This window comes from Melanerpes formicivorus, unplaced genomic scaffold (genome assembly GCF_026170545.1).
Source record: "Melanerpes formicivorus ecotype bairdi unplaced genomic scaffold, bMelFor1.0.p_v2 SCAF_7, whole genome shotgun sequence".
Classification (NCBI taxonomy): domain Eukaryota; kingdom Metazoa; phylum Chordata; class Aves; order Piciformes; family Picidae; genus Melanerpes; species Melanerpes formicivorus.
In genome coordinates this window covers 15,607,460-15,627,015 of record NW_027142359.1, presented here as the reverse complement: position 1 = coordinate 15,627,015, position 19,556 = coordinate 15,607,460, and the positions used below count along the sequence as shown (strand labels likewise).

Genomic DNA, 19,556 nt, shown 5'->3' with positions numbered 1-19,556 from the left:
TCTTGCTGATAACAGGAACCTTGCTGGTTCTGGGCTATATCCCAGTAGCTTAGAAGGCCTGAAGCCTCCTACCAAGAACCGGGGTACTTCAAGTATACAAACATAATTTTAGCATCCAATTCTTTCAGGTTCAACTTCTGTTCAATTCTGAGAGCTGTCCAGGACAGTCCAACCACAATCCTCCTCAGGTGCTGATCATGCTCAATGCACTGCTAATGTCACACAGATAAAGTGTGCTAGCTAAACTCCTTAGCCAATATCCAAAGCAGAGGTGAAATGTCACTCGCAAGGCCACAACAAGTGATCTGTCCACTGCTTGTATTATTCCAAATATTTTCAGGCTACCAGCTTTCTAACACACATTTAAACCTGTCAGGTTTTATTAACTATGACAGCCAACTTTAAAGTTGTTGTGGGGTTTTTTGTTTGTGTGGGGTGGGGGGGTGTCTCATTTTGCTTTTGTTTTGGGGCTTGTTTGGGGGTTTGGTTTGGTTTTTTCCCTTTTTTATCAGGAATGCAGAATTCTAAATTGAACTGAGCAGAGTTAAAGTGACAAAAAAAACCCTTTCTGGCTAGAATCTCAGAATACACACTTTTGAAGTTAGAATCCCACTATTTGTGTACATACAACAGGCAACCAGCCTGGAAAGCACATGGCTGTATCTAGAAAGAAAACCTATGAAATGTCTCCAGTTATAGAATCAAGAAAGTTAAAACACAAGTCAGCTATAATTAGGATATAAACTTTTTTTCTGAGATTAAATATTGTCATTCATAGCAGGTTGAAAAAGAAAAGACACACAGAGACCTGAATGTATACACACACTCCTGGCCCCCTAAGTATACCTTTTTTTTTAATACATGCGTAAATGGATTGCTGGATCAGCTGGTGTATGACTGACCTATGGCAATCAAGTCAGAAACATGAGCTGGGGTTAGTTGTTACATAGCTTCATTACAGACTTGAGAACTCTTGGCTGCTTTGAATTGAAGCCTGCCATGTTCATCCATCCCAAATTACATAGCAGGACAGGAGTTCACCTCTGCCATGCTCATAATAAAACAAGTATTGGAGAGAACCAAGAAAGAGGCACAGACCCTATTGCTGTCTGCCAGAAAGAGCTAGAGGAGTCCTTCACAGGCCAGGGGGGCAAAAGCAAAGGTCCTGTTAGCTGACCAGAGTAAGCCAGATAATACTGTCCTGTGTGGACAGGCATTTGTAGCTCAGGCCCTGGATGGATGGAAGAGCACAAGGCAGCCAGCCTGGAATGGGAGCACAAGGTAACAGAGGCAAGAGAGAAAGATTTGGAGATAAGCAGGAAACATCAGGGAGAGGGAAGAGGAGAAAGGAATACAGTGATAGCTAAAATATTAGGCAAATCAAAGAAGGGAGAGAACAGAAAATAATCATTGAGGACAAGTATCTCTCCTGTCTGGCTACTTCAGAGCTGAAAACAAAAATCCAAACCAAACCATACTGGAGGCACTCAAAACTAGAAAAAAAATAAGGGGTAGAGAAACCTTTTGTGGAGAGGAAAATGTAATGTCAGAAACCAGAGAGCGTGAGTACTGAGGGTGCCTGCCAAGAGTGTCCTTAGGTGCAACTCCTCCATTAACATGTATATCTGACTGGAAAAGACAAGAGCTTTGCACTCCTGCAGTGTTTCCAAACCTCTAGATTATACATATTTCCAGGTAGAGAAGCCCAGGCAAATTGGCATGTCCTATTTACACAGAAAGGAGGGAGCAGAAAAGGACTGTCCTTGTCAATCAGTGTTGCTACAGCCAGGCACACACCCACTTCCACACTTTTCCCTTTTCTCTTTCTGGGAAAGAAGCTGAACTGTAAATTCCTTACTCTAGTTCCTTCTGTGTGCTGCAATCCACCAGCACAAGAGAAAATAACAGCTCTATGTTACACTCGAAGCAGCCATCAGTGCAAAAGATGAGCCTCCCCTGCCTTTTTAGAAATGATTTAGCTGCTGCAGTCAGGGGCATTTTCAACACAGCCCAGTGTTTATAGAGGGGCAGCTGGATTATAGCAATCATCTGAAAAGTGGAAGAGAACATCTTGAGATGAATGCATGCCTGCCAGTGACATTTGTTGTTGCCTTATCAGCAGATCAGCTGATGATACAGCAGCTATAACTGCTGACTGCTTCTGTAACAAAGATGCTCACGAGTGCAGCATATAAATACATTGGTCTCTAGTACTCTCCATCAGACTCCAGTAGCAATGAAACTCTCACATGGAGACCAAGGGACACTTACAGTCTTCGTGGTGCACTTCTTGGGCTCTCCATGTGTTTGAGATTACAGCTGTGCTCCCCAAATTTACAGTATCTACCAGCTAACATTATTCTGTGAGTAAGATGAATATCCATCTGGGATCCATCACTAAATTCCCTAAATATACGGGCTAAGAAAAAAAATAATTGAATGACCTTGTTATGTATAGTGAAAAGAACAGTCTTCCCCAACAGGAATGACAGACACTTAGTAAGTCAGTCTGCCCATTGCTCCAATGGAGACTGCCCTTGCAGGCTGCCAGTGGTTAATGACAGCCATTGCCATCTGCACCTCCCCTGGGGGTAGATGCTGTCAAAACTGAGCAATGCAGAGGTGAAGGTGTATGGAGGCCTTTGGTGTGATGGAACTGGACATGGATAGGCTCCCACGGCTGACATCTCCAAGCACCAAGCCCTCTTGTTCTGTTAGATGAAGCTGAAGCCCATCCATTGTCTGTGTAAATCATCCCTGAAGGGAAGGTGAGAGTAGACTAGACCCTTCTCTACACTGCTCCAGTCATCCTGCTGCCTACTGAGTGACAGCTGTACTGCTCACAAGAACACTTACAGTCAATTGATTTCCCACATGATTTTGGGCCAAAACTCCTACCTGGAAGGGAAGGAACTGATGCTCTGACTTGGAAATAAAGAACTAGACTGGACATAAAATAATTATTTTTCTGGTCCTGCTCAGACTTGGCCTTCAAATTTTAGGCAATACTGCTATTAACAAAAAAAAAAAAAAAAAAAAAAAAGAGAGAGAGAGACATTTGTACCTTTCCCTGGAAACAAAGAAAGTAAGACCCTCTGCTTTTCAAATGACTGTCATTGTAGTTTTGGTGTGACAGTACAAAGAGGAGTGTTGAAGATAACAGGCCAGTTAAATGCTGAGTTTTAAAAACAGAAAAAGGAAAAGGACTTGGTAGAATCTGAACATGTTGAAAAAAGCAGTGAAAAGAGAAGACTTCATTTAGCAAGCGAACACTGACAGTGAGGGCCTAATGTGACAATTTGCCTGGGCCATTTCTAAGCAGCAGTGATGCATGGATGAGTGGCTATTCCCTTTGCTAAAGCTACCAAGTCTTGTCCTAGAATTGTAAGGGCAGAGAATGTTTTATAAATTGATACGTTAGAACAAACTGTTTTAAAGGGAACAGTAAGACACAGGGGAGACACCAGCAAGCAGACAGAACAACCTTCTTGGGTTGAGAAGGTGATGTTGGTAGACAGTTACAGCCACAGTCTACATACTTTGCAGACAGCTGCCTTATGTGTGCTTTAGGCGTGGTACGTGGCACTGTATTTGGATGCAGAGAGAACGTGCTATGCATTGTGTACCTACAGCTTGAGAGAACAGTGAACATCAGAACTGATGAATAATGCCAATACATGTTTCACAACCATCATACCAAAAAAGGTATATTGTAATGCTTTCAGATTTTTTTGAAGTGCTATGAAAGATTCTGATCTATGTGTACCAGTGGCATTACAAAAAGGGCAAGAGAAGGAACAGGGAAGAGGCTACAGCACATCTCTCCATTCTTCTGCTGACCAGCAGCAGGGCAGGGGAGCCAACTGCTGCTTTGCTCCTTAGGGCTGCCTCGAGGAGAAGGCAGCAGCTCGCTAAACTGCTGGTTCTGTGTGAAAGCAAGGAGACCTGCAGCTCTGAGACCATCATCACTCTCACATCCAGTATCAGCTGGGCACTTGGGCACTTGGACACCTGTCAGCTTCGCTGCCACTCAAAGCACAGGGAGGGCTTTTAAGGAAGAAGGAATTTGCTAGTTGTAGGCACATTAAGGGCGTGTTATAAACTGGATTCCTGCATAGCTCTGCAATTCTCAGAACTGCAGTATTGACACAGTATCCAGTAATGCCCATCAGTTGCTTCCTCATCTCAACAGCAGCTGTGTTTTCTGCAAGAGGAATGGTAGCTAAAAATAATCTGGCTCTGACTTCCTCTTTTAAACCCTCCAGTTCTTTCAAAAATATTTTTTTGTTCTCCCAGAAACAGCAAGGAGACCATAACACACACCACCAGACTGGTCACTTGCACAAAGAGAAAAGCAGCGTTAGAAAGCTCAGAAAACAGTAGGAAACTACCATAAAGATCAGAGGCAATAAAGAAAATTGTTACGGTTCTGAGCAACACCTTTCAAATTGCCTTTCACACTTGAAGCAAGCTTTGCTAGGCCTCTAGTTATATGAGCCAGTTAGCAGTGCTGATCAAAAGGGGAATACAATCTGGATGTTCTGAATGCAATTCACTTGCTCATTTAAATATATTAAAAGAAAGAACAATGCTCAGCAATCAGCAAATTCACACTCACGGCTGCACAGTGGAGATTTTTACTCCCTCAGGAATAAATATTTCATTTTTAACTCTGCATCATCCACAGATCCACAAAACGTGTCAAGCCCACACCAAAGATGCAAAAGGAGAAGATGCAATTCATCCCTTAGTAACATAGAACTATGTATTCTTCAACAATAATTCTACAGGACTGGTAGGCACTTTCAGACTGCTACATGCAGCTGCTTCACATAAACCTTTTCATAAACATACATCATTCTCTATTAAAAGGAGCTTCATGTATAACATTTCAATTGCAGCCTGTAATTAGCCTGATAGAGACTGTACCTGGAAAATCCCTAAGGCAGGGATGATGTTTTCTATTCGAGCCCAGTTTTCCAGAAGTTCCCTACTCCCAGCAGGTCTCTCTGGACACTACCAAACTATAAATAACATAATCGAGAGTACAGACAATGACTTACAAACCTGCTGCTAACAGACTGATACCTGAAGTGAGCACAGTACAAGGGACAGACAAATGGTGGATACATTCCTGTCTTTGATTCCAAATATGTTGTACAGTGTAAAGGTTAGAAAGTATACAAGAAAGTGTGCTGCTAGTTATAGTTTATGTATTATATCATACACTGTGAGCTATTATTGTGGTTTTATCCCTTCTCAAAGCTCAACACCAGAAACTTTAAACAACTTTCCTAGTGCTGTAGCATCAGCAGCCACTTCTCACTTGGCCAGTGAAGGCAGGGCCACCACCAATAGAAGATTACAATAGTTTCTCCTTCCTCTCCCTGAATCCTGTCACCACCTGGCATGAAGCACCACTCTTACCTTCTCCTTTCTTAGCTGCATCCTCTCATTATTTCCTCCCATATAATTTCCACTTTCACCACACTCTCCTGCTTATTTCTTACTTCCCAGTTCCCCTGCCTAAACTCACAATTGCAATCCCACGTTGACATTTCAGGTGTCATTGCAAAACCTTCTGGGCTAGAGAAGATGATGAGCCCAGAGAGTGCTTAGCACCATCCATGGGCTATCCCACAGGTGTTCTGAGGTAAATCACCTGCTGTATCAGGGCCAGCACAGTGCCTCTGCACCACTGACAGCTCTGGAAAGACATGAGAAGCACAGAGGTTACTAGTCAACTGTGACCAGGGCTTCTCCTTCAGCTATATATAACACTAGGAAAGAAAAAGCCAGAATAATGAAATTTTAAAATATATTAAAATTAATCACAAGAGCATAGAAAATTAAGTGGGTTTGGGTACCTTTTTAATGGGAAAATGAAGAAAATCAGGATCTCAAATATACCACAACAAAGAAACAGAGAAAGTAAAAGATCTGTAAAGTAAACTGAATCCAAATATAAGCAATGCTTTATTGGGATATAGCAAGCAACCAACCTATCATATAGGGAACTGGTACAAACAGATTGAACAAGACTCTCTTTTAACAGAGATTTATGGTGACGAGACAGCTTCTTTCAGTTTTTAAAGCAAGTATTCCAACCATTAAGCACTAAAAAAATAAGAATCAACTATTACAACAATGACAGACAATATAAAAAATGTGCAGAATTTCACTATTTTTACAAATTTCTGCATAATATTAGAAACCAAGTTATAAATTAAAACTGGAATAAAATGAAACCTTTTTTTGTTTGGCAAAGCAACACAAATTTTAAAAGAACAACTGTACTTTGTATATAACTACTACTAAAACAGGGAAAAACAAGCTGGAAATTTAAAGGACAGCAAAAAATGCACAACCCAGTCTCACCTGTCAGCAACGCCTTCTGCTACTGAAGGGGATACGTTAGTTGTATGTACAGCTTTAAACATTGCAGCATACCACAAGTAAACCTTAATAAGGTCAAAATAGGACCCTCTGCAAAAAAGGGTGAGTTGGCAAGTATGAGTCCCATCCTAAAACTGTAAGAAGTAATAATTTTAGGAAATTTCTAGTGTAACCCAAAACTTCCTTTAATTGGTTTTTCTCTCCCAAATATGCATCAAAACCCTTTTTGGAGTGAAGGGGGGGGGGGTTGATAACAAATAATAATTCAATTCATGAAATCAAGAATATGTATGGCTCAAAAATGAGAATGACATAGCTCTCCTTTGTCATGGATAGTGTGATGTAACTATCTCAACATGCTCACTGACACTTCCTGAAAGAGAAATTATGCGCTACCTAAAAAATACACACCACCTCTCTCAGTTCGGACTCAGTATGTAGTATATTGCCAACTCTATCCAATAGGATATATACTGTAATTTGGTTTAAATTCTTAATAGATATATTCTCTCTTTACAAAGTTCCATCACATGAAACCAAATTGCTTATTTATTGTTTGAGGCACAATGTGACCCCAATTAGACAATTTGCTATAAAGAGTTGTTCTTTAGATGTTGTGTCTGTAGAGGTTTTACGTGATACTCATAGATTTTCAGCGCAGGCCCCAGTTTTAATGAAAGTCCAGTCAGTACATCATTTCTTGTCATCAACAGTAATGATTTGCCATCAATTTCCTATAAGAAGAATTAAAGAGTTGATAAAGACAAATGTACAAGTCTAACAGATGAGAACAGTCATGCAACAAAAGGGAGACTATTACAGAGGATCAATGAGAAAAGAAATAGTACCCTTCATTTCCTGAAATTATGCTTATAGCTGCTAAATTTTACTGTTTTTCAAGTGCCCACCTGTGCTAAGGCATAAATACTGTTCAGTCACACACAACCCAATGAGCCTAAGTTCAAAATTCCCTCTCAGCAACTTTCCAGCTTAGGTCTCAAGAACTCTATTTGTTCCTGATTAAGATACTCAGTGTTAAATCACCGATACGTTTTGGATTTTCTTTCCTCTCAAACTTTTGCTTTCTAACCTATTGAGATTAGAAATCCTGTAGGCTTTATTGGTTTTTGCAGGGTTTTTTCCTACCTCAAGCTCTTTAAGTTTGAAAACTATTCATAAATGATTTTTCAAAGGTCAGCATGGTAGACAAAAAATCTGCATCTCTCAACTCCCATCGTACAGTTCAATCACACTGCGCCACTCAGGAAATGGGAGCTACAGGTACCCAACAATGCATTGATTGGTGTCTCACAACACAGCCAAAACTCCCAAGGCTGTCACAGCCCAAAGTAGTATATAGCCTTCTGGCATTCTCCTGCACGGGACTTCATTTTGCTGTTGCAATCTTTTTTAATTGTTAATTAAAAAAGCACTATTAAATGTTGGATTGCTACAACAGCCAATAACCAGTTCAAATACTTGCACATATTATTGTTTTGTATGGTAATAGACTGCAAACATTTTGTATTTTTATAAAGATTACAAACATCACACATCAATTTATCCCACTGCAGCATCCTGCTTAGAAATACTAAATGTTGTCTTGAAAACGTCAGAGAACCTGTCCTTGATTACAATTCAATGTGAAAAGAAAAAGACTTACATTAGAGTTCAGTGTTAATTTGTCCAGACTGCTCTCTCTTATGGTTTGGAAAAGTTTACAAATGCAAAATACATGGACAAACCACCACATGGTCGAAAATCAGATTAAGTGGCATTTCTTTACAATCTCTCCAAGAGATATGACTGCTAATCCCCCAGAGAGTGCAATGTAAGAGTATTTCTGAAAGAAAAAGAAGTTTCCAGTAACTTTTTACCCAACTACAGCAGATGCCTCTTTCTAATTACTGTTGAGAATGTTAATGGTTAAAACCATTTTCTACCCTCTCTTCTCCATTCATCACAATTCTCTCTGTGGGAATTTTGACACCAGTGAGTACTTTGCTCATTGTTATGACTGATCTGAAGATGCTTTTTCTTCTGCTGTTCAACAATGCTATGGAGGAAGCATAGCCTCCAGATTGGTAGGATCCAAACAGAGTAAACTCAGTATCTGGAACAGGAGAAACTCAAAGAATAGGCAAAAAGCACCTATTCCTTTCCCTTCCTCTTCCACAGTGGACTTCCATGGACTCTAGAAAAGCTGGTAAATACTGAGGCTTCCATTGAATAGAAAACTCATTCTTTAAATGTATCTGGGTAGAAATGGGCAATTACCTATTCAGAATTCAAGAGTTTAATCTCTGTGTGTATTGTTGGCTTTACCTCTTCCACTTCATTTTAGTTTTCCACTTAAACCTGCGCTGTAGATTTGTCATAGTCATTGTGGAGTTTGATCCCACAACCTTGTCCAGGCAGGCAGCAATTCTTTGAAGGTATCCACACCCTTATCTTGCATCTAGTTTGTCTCTCTTTCATCATTCTGTGACAACAACTTTTTGGCTTGTCTGATTTGGGTGATGATGGTTTGATGTTGTTGTGGGGGGTTTTGTTTGTTTTCTGTTATTGGGCAATATATTTCAGTTGAATCTCTTGTCATCCGTGAGCTCTTTTGACTTGCTGATGTCAGTAGAACTCCAAGGAATAATGTATAACCATCATATAATCATCATTTCTTAACAACACTTACAATACAGTTTTAAAATATAACATTCTACAGTCCTTAAAATGTCCTTTTTCCTTAATATATTGTAATAAAAAATTCATAGAATCACTTGCTTTGGATAAGTCCAGATGTATTCAGGTTAATCAAAAGAAAATGTGGACTCAGTTACTATTGAATAAAATCTGAATGTAATAATAGTATGATTACATTCTGGGAGACGGATGTTTTGTAAGGAAACCACTGTGCTACTCCTACTGAAGTAGTTCAGTGGAAAATTATTTCCCAGTGTTGTAGGTGAAACAGAATACTTTCCTTTACCAGCTACAAACTCTTTTCTCTTCCACTATATACTCAGGGCAGTACCAGATCATATTAATTTAGGTTTCTGGGGCCCAGGGAAGCTGCAGTAGAAATGACAGAGAAAAAGAGATGGCCAGAGCTTCAGCTGCATGCCTGGTGTCTCTATCAACAGAGGATGACTAAGGGTTCAAAGTGAACCTGGCTGTACTGCCATATGTGGACGGCCTGACAGATCCTGATAACAAATACCCTAAGTACACAGAGTTAGTGGCTAGGAAACAGGGCAGAGGAAACAGAACACCACCACTGGCAAGAGGCTAGGGATGGAGTTGCTCATGGGGCTGTTCCTGGTGCAGACAGGGAATGGGCTGGCAGAGCTGGTATGAAGAATTGAGCACTGGCTGCTCCTCCTGCTGCTAAGGGAATAGAGAGGGAAGGAAGCAACAATGACGTCTGCTGTGAGTGTCTGTCCCACATCTCCTGGATGCATCTGGGTGGCAGCTGTCAGCCTCTCTCTCCAAGGCTTTGGCATAAAGTGAAGCTGGCAGAAGAATCACAGCCACATTTCTGCCCAGGGCTATCCTAGCAGATCCCTGGCAACACAATGCTAAAAAGCAGCTTACTTCAGCTATCTTCCTGAAGCCACTTCCCCTCACTGCAGAATACTAATAAAACCTTTACATTCTACTTCTACCCTGCTTTTCATCAGGATGTTGTAAATTGCTTTGCCAAAACTTATGAGTTAGCCTCACCTTGCTGCCGTAAGATCAGTAGTAATTACTGCAGTGTTATTGACAAGCCAGCTAAGGTACAGAGAGGTTAAGATATTTGATGAACATCAGCGGTATCTGTCAGTATAAGGAAAAAACCCAGAGACCACAATTACTTTGCCTGTGTGTTATTTTAAAGCCACATTTCCAGGGGTTTTGAGGAGACAGGGCTGCTGGTATTAAGGACTGGATGCATGTAAACAATTTTTTCTCTGTTTACCTGATTTCAAATTCTGAAAATTTTGTAGCAGATACAGAAAGAGTCTCTCTCCCTGCACCCTGCAAGATAACTACCCAGCATCAGGCTTTTCACCCTCAACAAGAGCTAAATTTAGATACTGTTATCAGCTACAATCATATGGGATTTCACTCTCCAGCTGCTGAACATCAGCCAGATAAACCTGACCAACAGTAACATTATTTCATGTTATATGTAGTTTCCCTGCAAAGCCACTAACCAGCCCCATCGCAGTGCCGTGGAAAGTGAAGCCATCTATTTTTATAGCTAAATACAAGGGTTGGTAACTAATTTCCTGACAGACACATGAAAACCTCAAGACTTACTAGAGAAGGTGCTGAACCGACAACCTGGAGATGAAAGTTCCTTCTCTATGGAACAGGTAGGCTGTAGGCCAAGTAAGCCAACTCCCCTACCCTGTTCCACCAATACACCATACCACTGTGTTGACAGGTGAGTTACAAAGGGGGGCATATGATTTAAGATCTCTGCTTAAAGAAATCTACCAAAAGAAGCCATCCATCAGCATCAGCAGTTACAAGGCCCAGAAATGAAAACCCAACCTCTTTTTCAGACTGAGTCCTGCAAACATATGCTCCTGTGTCCAAAAAAGATTATTCCCCTTTACTGCCATCTTGCCTTTTCCCTATTCACCTGCACTGCCAAGTTCAATGCAAACACAGAAGCCTTTTTTTCACTATTTCCTTCTCAGGAATTTTATAAATAGTTTTGAGTGTATTTTCACAATACACTAAGGAAGAAGGGAATTACCATTCACATTTTTATTAACAAGGAAGTGAAACTGAGTTGATTGCACAGGGAGACTGAGTCCAAGCCACAAAATTTATTTTGATGCCTCATCTTTCAGATGACCATTTTAAATTCCAACTCATTATCCACACCTTGTAGTATTGTAGAGCAATACTATGACTATGATCATAGTTCAGTGGGGTTTCACCCAATAAGATTCAAATCCCCCTTTAATGTGGGATTTTCACTGCCATTTAACAGTATATAACCAAGTCTATGGTGAAAATGTGCTATGTGAGAAACTGGTGGCAGTCAAAAAGTGTTTTCCAACAGATTTACCTGTTCTTGAAATGCATTGGCTTGTTCTTCAAATCCAGCTGTTCTGAAATAATTCACAACATCGATAACAGCCCAATCAGCAGGATCCGGAGGTCTCCCATTCTCTACTGAACTGCAAAGTGCAAATCCAGACAAGTAATCACTAAATGTGTGCAGAGCATCTGCTGCTTATTTGTGCATATTCCATGTACATCCCCTCCTTTGTTCCTTGTGGAAAAGTATTCTTTGACACATCTCCCCCTGCCTCAATACTCCTATTTTCTTCCATTTGAAAGACCTGATGCTGGGGACAACTGAGATTCTTCTTCTCTGAAAGAAGAGCTAAGTATGTGATCTTCACATCAGCCAGAAGTAACTGGTCAGGATCTTTTCCTGCAACTGTGGTGCCTTTAACAGTTGGAGAACAAAGACTACTGTGACTGAGGTACCCAATCCCTGTCTTTCAAGACTGCCACTTGTTTTCAACTACCGTGTACTTATAAAGAATTGCAGCATGTTAATTGTTTTCCCAGATGAGATTGTATTTCCTTGCAACACAGATAGAAACTACTGGAAACCATCTTTACCTTGTAAAACAAACAAAAAAGAGAGGCATCAATGCTATAGAAAAATTCCTCAAATTGTTTTTGGATTCATCTTTGGACAAACCTATGGACATTTAGAATAGCTAGGAATCTGAGAAAATATCTGTAAAGCACTATCAGACTGAATTCCTTCTGTGACTGCCCTCTGACATTTGCTTTTCACAGTAGCACAACCAACCAACCATTTATATTTTTATCCTGCATTTCTTATCCTCACCTGCCATCGCTCCATCTCAGATAACCTTTCTGTATCTGCTGATTCTTGGTAAAATAGACACAGTGAACTTGATTCCTTTCCTATAGCAATTTAGGAGGATGAAGAGCAAAACATCAAAAGAAATAACTGCTTACACGTTTCTCCAAGTAGAAGTCCCAAAGTTCTTCTCCCTTAACTCTTGGCATGTACTTGTCAATATGGCAACAAAATTCTGGCCCTAGAGACTCACAGTGCATGCACTTGTCCTTCTAAAAGCAGTTTCTTTCACTTACCACATGGAATATACATGTCTTAAAGCAATGAGAAAAGGGACAGAGTTTCTTAGCTTTACTCACTGAGTAATGACTGACTTCATTAATTGCTTCACTGATTGTCATTACACAGAAGGCCTCATTTCCAGTTTTGCTGAGTGTTGCCTATCTGGCCTTATCCAACCTGCACCTTTTTAATAATTAAAAAATTAAATCAAAGACATTTGGTGGTGTTCACATTCTGAAGCTCAGGCAGCAAAATGTGAAAAGCACCACACAAGCCCTACACATACTTCTAAAAGCAGCAGCTGAAGAACTATTTTCCAGTCTTTGCATTTTCCCTAAGACATAGGCTGTGGATTTGAATTATTCATCTTCTCCTTAAAATTAAACAAACTCCCAACAACTATGTATTAAAAAGACAAAAAACCATCCCCCAAAACCCCACAATAAATCCTAAAGCTACTGAATTTGATTCTTTCCCAAAGAGCAAACAAAATATTCTGCCTGTTAAAATACCTCCTAACTGTATTTTGCTTACTTCCCAAAATTTGAAGCTAAGTATTATCCCAAGCACTCCTTCCCACAATCTTCTGTTTCAGCCCAGGTGTGTTAGTTCTTCATGTAGCTCTACAAATTGCTCCTCTCACATCCCAGGTTCAACTGCAATGACTATGACTAGGTAGGAGCTCTACCTTAGTCATTAGTGGTCACAGGAAATAAAATTTTAAAATACAAATGAAAAGTTCCTGACTAGCATCATGCTAGACCTCAAGTGGAGCCAATTTCCACAGCTACAGAAGATTCAATGGCATGTGGCAGACTGCTGGAGGCTGGCTGGATTTTAACCCATCTACCCACACAGATGCTCATTTGGCATCTAAATGTCAACACTCTCCTCATTGTCCTGCTCTTCCACATGGTTCTTTAGACAAGAACAAGCAACACCAAAAAAGTGCCATGATTTAGGTGGTCCTAGATGCCACAAAATCTTAAGAGGACTGGCATTTTAGACTTTGTAACAAGACAATAGATGCACCGACAGAGACTAAAGATTTGGCTTGCCTGCTTTTTGCTGCCATCCCTGTGCCTTTATTGCCATCATGTGGCAGAAGCAGCAAGGCCTGGACGGATATAGCTGCAACAAACAGATTTTATCCAAACTATTTATAACCATTTCAAGAAAGTGCTAAATTCTTCCTTTGTAGATTTGTGTGCATATATACTGTGTACACTCATTTAGAACCACAGTTCCCCATCAGTTCAAAAAAAGCCACCTTCACAATTAGTAGTTGAGCCTTTATCACCTAAACTTCAGGGGAAAATGATTAAATGTAAGTTGTCCTGGCTTTGACTGTCACCCTTCTCCTCCCACCACAGAGTCCTCATGTAGAAGCAAGACTGCTAAGTGAAGACAACTTCTGTGGGATGTGCACAGCATTATCTAATCATTGTCACTTGAATAGGAGAATGCATTTTACGCTGATGTGGTGTAATCAATGTCTGAAGTGAAGGGGAGCATGGCTGATATGAGATCTTTTGATTCTGTGACATAATCAGGTGTTTTATCAGCATCTTGAAGTGACCATCATCGCTACCATATTTCTCTAATGCCTGGGAGTCTAAGCGTTGTCAAGTTTCCTTGGATGGCTCATGGCAAAGAGATCTGAAGGAGAAGAATGATGCGCAGCTTTGCAGTAAGTGTTGCACTTTTAGAGGACGGGCTCTCTCTAGCACCTTTTGTGGTGATTTAAAAAAATATATCTATATCTGCATATATCTATCCCAGCACGGCTTCTATAATCCTAAAGCAGCAAGGTCAAGTTTTCCCACACGGAACTCCACTTCTCAGATCCTAACTTCATTTAGAATTGCTAGTAGTAACCTAAGAATTTCTGACTTTTGAGGATAAAGAAATGCCTCTGGAAGTTTCTATCTCTCAGCCTGCAGCCTACCACACTAATGAAAGTTGTAGAGCAGTGCACACTATGTCTCTGTTTTACTCCCATCCTAGGTCTAAAGTAAAAACACAGTAGGTTCAGGGCTTTTCTGGCAAACAGCTTAATTTTTTCTTTCCAGAAGTGAACTGACACAAAAGACATATGCTACAGCTACTACTTCTTAGTTCTACATGGCTGTGCAGTCAGCCAAGGACGTATGTCTATCTGAATGAGGCAGAAAGGAGACTTCCACACACTTCTGTTCATCAGGCACCAGTTCGGCAAAAGCCAGGTGAATGGAGGCAAAATACTGGTTACAGTACTACCACCCATTTCAGTCTTTGGTTGAGAGAAGAAATTAGCGGGGAAAGGTATACCCTTAACTGAAGTTATTAGCTTCTACAACTCTCTATTGCTATACAGTCTTCACACATACCACTTTTAATCAATTCAGTGCCTGAGACTCTTCTGAAGCTGAAATACAACAAAAATAATTGAGAAGAGGGAAGGTTTGAATGAGCAAAGATGGAGGTATCCACCACTGCCAACCACATTAAGTCAAACTACAATCAAAATCTGTGTGCTGTTTACACAAACTGAACACTATGGATTCACTTACTTTTTGGCATCCAGAGAGCCATTTTCCTTGTTTTCCATGTCAACAGTTAGCATGGGGAGGATAGAGGTTTCTTTTACTTCAGCAACTGATCAATAGGGGGGGGAAAAAAAAGCTGTGTTTAATTATTGGTAGTATGAAAAGAGCAACATCATGTAACAGAAAAAGCATTCTACAGGGACACAACCATATTTCCACCTGAGAGTAAAAGTGCTGTCAAAGACTGCTTTCCTCAGAACCCTGGCAAAGCTGATTAATAGCTAATGAACTAGGAAAAGCTGACCTATGTTTCAAACACAAGAAATAATTCATGCCTGAAAAATCAAGGAGAGTAACATTATTTCTGATCCTTTTTGAAATTAATAAAATTATTATCAAACTACATATTCATACACACAGTCATCTGTACTATATAGCTAGATGACCTCATATATATAGCTATTATGCCTTCATTCATCCTGCCACACAGAGGATCCAAAAAGATTTATGATCTTACTCTATGTGAGGCTTTGAAGTCTATAGCCTTGTTTTACAAATGGTGAATTTAGGAAACAGATGAGCACAAAATTACTTATGCCCATCTCACACATAAAGCTAGTAAGCAGAGTTACTAATTGAGCATCAAACTCCTGAGGCCTAAACTAGTATCTTATACCAGTATCTTATACATAGGACCACCCCTCCTGCACTAACACAGCTTCTTCTATAAGTGTGATATACACAGTATGCAGGAGAACATACAATGTACACAGGAAAAAAACCTAGTTTGTATCCCCTCCTTGCAGTGCTCTGGAGTACTTTCTCCATACAGCCCTTCCACCACTCCACAGAACATGCAACAATGACCCAAGCCTTTTCTTTCTGTTCTCAAGTAAGCCATTTCTATTTCAGAGGCTACTAAAGAACTGACCACGGACTCAGGATGTTCTTGCTGTAACATTAATGGATGCCAGCAAAATGTCACAGAGCTCTGGGAAGTACTGGGTAAGGAAATCGTGCTCTTCGCGTGAAACTTTGCAAAAAGAGAGGATAGCAATTAATACTGCTGTTAAAAAATAACAAAGACGACCCTTTATTATACAGCTAGCAGCATGTAAAACACTATGAAGACAGTAACAAACTAATCGAAAAGATGCATTTGCCTGCACCGCCGATCAAATAACTCAAGACATTCCCTCAATCACTTCGTGGTTCACCTGAGGTGACAACAAAACGACAACCACACCAGCCTGTATGCGGAAGGTCCCCTCGCCCGGCCGCGCAGGACCCCGGCCAGCGACCCCGGGGTCGGGGCAGTGTACCTTCCGCGGAGCCCGCAGCCCCGCGCAGCCACCCGGGGGCCGTGGGGGGGAGCTCCCGGGATTCTCCTTGCCCTGCGGCGGGCGAGGAGACGGCTGCCCGGGACAGCGTGACACGCGTTCACCATTTTACAAGCATCTCCGAAACCGTTCGCCAGGCAGCACTGCACCACATTGTCATTTTTTGGCCGGGAGGGAGCGCGGGGAAGTAAGACAGAAAAACCTACCTAGGAGCAACTAAACCAAAGCATTGCTACAGGCTGCTCCGGAGAGGCGCAGCCCCAGCTCCCGCCCCCCCGCCGGCAGCGGGGCGCTGTGAGGCGGCTCAGTTTGACACCGGGCAGCAGCCCCGCCTGGCTCCCGGCCCGCACCAACCGCCGCCCGCGTCATGGCGGACGCGTTAAAGGCGCAGCGGATGCGCCGCCCCCCCGCGCGGTCAGGGGGTTTGGGGCGCCGCGGGGTCCCCGAGCCCGCCGCCCCGCCCCAACCCCATTCGCCCGTGCCTGCACCGCAGAGACACGGCAGGGCACCCCGGGACGTTCCTTGGGCTGGGAGCAGGGGGATCAAAGCTGGATGACTCCAGGGAACAGCTTCCCTCCGGCAGCGCTTACCTGCCGGGGGAAGGCGGGCAGGACAGCGCCAGAGCCGGTGCCGGGGGCTGCTGTCACGGGCAGCTGTCACCCGCTCGTGGCCGGAGCGGAGCTCCCCCCCGCCAAATTCATGACCAGAGTTTCTTGGGACCTCCTTGTAAATAAATCTTCTCTTCCTACCAAAGTGTGTGTGAAATAACGGTAAGAAGCGGAGAGAAAAGGAAAAAATTCGCGGATATTTTTTTGCAGGATGCAGGACTGAGCTGCTGGCATTTCACACAAGATACAAAACAGGAAGAGCCAGAATAAATAAAAATAAATAAATTATAAAGTTACTTCATGTATAGAATGAGATCACCAACTTGCAGGTAAATAGCCGACACTAGGCTTTCTCAGGAACCAGAGCATTGGCAGGCTCAGGGTGATGTGACACAGGAATGATTAAGGACAGCAGAACTGTGCCACCACCAGGATATGCCACCGTCAGACTGGGGCACGAGAGGAGATAGCAATTCTCAAGGACAGACACGTGTCTAATTCACATACCTCATTTCACAAGCAGAACCTCAGATACCCACAGGATTTGCTGTACAATGAGGTACAATTCAACATGCCTACAAATGACTAAGGCTGGCCCACTGGCAATAAAATCTTGCCTGCAGAGATAATGCAAATGTTGCCAAATTTCTCCAGCAACTATAGTTTTTTTTCTTTATTACATTCCCAAACTTCCTTTGACTCAGCATGTTTCCTGATGGCACTGAAGTATTGCATGGATGACATGCTGCCAACGCTAGGGAAATCAAGCAAGTGACACCAACCAACCCCCATACCCTTCCTTCCCCACATAAAGGCTTCACAGTCTTCCTCTCAGCACTTGAGCTGTGTTCCAACCACAACTCAGATGACCTTTTGACCATTACTAACAGTCTAGGTTAGTACAAATTTGAGGGGTGTTTTACTCATAGAATTTCTTGAGTCAAATGACTCCAGTTACACCCTTGCTATTCACTGAAAGGCAAAGGGTGCACTACAAGCCACCCGGGGATTCATACAGAACCAACTGGTGGCTTCAGCCTGATTTCAGCAAGTCACAGCTCCATGACATGAGTGCCCCAACCAGCACTGATAAGAGTCTACCAGCCAGCAGAGCTGGCATGTGGAGCTGTCCCAGGCCCTGTGCATCTCTCTCACTTCCGGAAGCTCACTGCATCATGGCTGAGCTTGTGAACAGAGACCCAAGTCACCTGACTGCTAACTGGATGCAGCTACAAGCATTAAAATCACAAGAAAAGTACAGTTCTGTGAAAAGGACTGTAGGCGTGACTTCCCCAACCATTTTGACTTATATGCTGCCAAGTAAATAACCCAAGCATGCAAAAACTATGCAAATATAATAGGACTTGAGTATCAATAGGAGCACTGAGAACAGAGAGCAGAAGTCCTCACTGCTTTGAATTGTAAATAAATGCAGATAAATGAGTTATAGTATTAAACATACTGCAGCCTAAAGAAAACTCTAATTCACATCCCAAAGCATACTGTAAAATGTGGCATATTTGTGTTGGATGAGTAAGCTGCACAAGGCAATTCTTTTTTGTCTCAAGAAATATGCATTCTAAATGAGGCCATAATAAGTTTCCTGCATCAGCTGGTTTCTAACTTTGGTAATGAACTGACATTTGAGGATACAAATATAAACCAGCTATTTTACTCACACTCTCCTCTTCCTTCCATCCTGTTCTTCAATTAATCCTTAGAGTATTCACTGTGCGGCTCACACGGTGTGTGTGTTCCACCCAGAAGTCCTTGAACAGCAGGGAGAGAAATTTTAAGAAAATGGGCTGTGGAAAAATTCCATGTGGAATATAATTTGTGGTTTGTGTTTTCATTCATTGGGTAAGATAATTTAATTAAAACAAGATTATGCCTGGAGACAAAGCAGGAAAGTGAATGAGACTTGTGTTTGACTATTTGTATACTGCTTCTGCCAGAAAATGTTTCCAGGCCAGGTAGGAAACAATGCAGGACCGGCCTTGATAGATGCAGGTTGAGTCGTCAACCGACCATGCGTGTTTCCAAACTTCTGCCGTTCCTTGAGAAAAAACAGTCAGTGTAGATATTGGGCACCACTCAACCCTGTTTTCTAGGTATTGGAAAATGCCAGTTTTCTACAGAAAAGCTGTTGGGTTTCATGTCCCTGGAGTGACAGCAGTACATGAAGACAAAATGCATCACAGTGGTGGTAAAGCATTGTTAGCTGTGGGGTGGCTACTGAAATTCAGCTCCCTCAGCGCAAAACTGAGCCCTCTAGACCGTTCTTATTTCAGTGTCCTTGGTAAAGCCATGAGTAAATAGATTCATACGGAAAGCGAAGTGAGAAAAAAAGAAAGGACTTCAGCGGTTTCACGTTGAGGGACGCTCAGAAACCTCCTCTACCTAAAACGGCCATACACAGAGGACGGGTTGTACCCGTGTATAAAAGGCGTTGTCAACAACGATCGAACGCTTCAGAGTTGAGATCGGGCACAGCGGCGAGTGCTCGGGCGGGCGGCGGAAGGCAGGCGCCGCTCAGCTCCAGCAGCCTTTCAGCGCCCTTCCC

The 19,556-nt window shown here is 42.0% G+C and overlaps 2 protein-coding genes across 3 annotated transcripts in view; both read right to left on the bottom strand.

Moving 5' to 3' along the window:
* The window catches only part of DNASE2B (deoxyribonuclease 2 beta), a 32,793-nt gene extending 21,253 nt beyond the window's left edge, over positions 1-11,540 (bottom strand). The window contains exon 1 of one of the 2 annotated variants that reach the window (XM_068141155.1): positions 11,459-11,540. The gene's annotated coding sequence lies outside the window, so the exon portion shown is untranslated. The remainder of the gene's footprint in view (positions 1-11,458) is intronic. The other variant, XM_068141154.1, reaches the window with a different exon arrangement.
* On the bottom strand, positions 5,850-18,945 carry SAMD13 (sterile alpha motif domain containing 13). Its single transcript, XM_068141158.1, has 4 exons — positions 18,673-18,945; positions 15,070-15,154; positions 11,459-11,570; positions 5,850-7,130 (listed from the first exon to the last, which is right to left on the bottom strand). The coding sequence occupies exons 1-4, from the start codon at positions 18,689-18,691 to the stop codon at positions 6,987-6,989; spliced, it is 360 nt and encodes a 119-aa protein (XP_067997259.1). The 5' UTR covers positions 18,692-18,945; the 3' UTR covers positions 5,850-6,986.
* Positions 18,946-19,556: the final 611 nt, after the last annotated feature.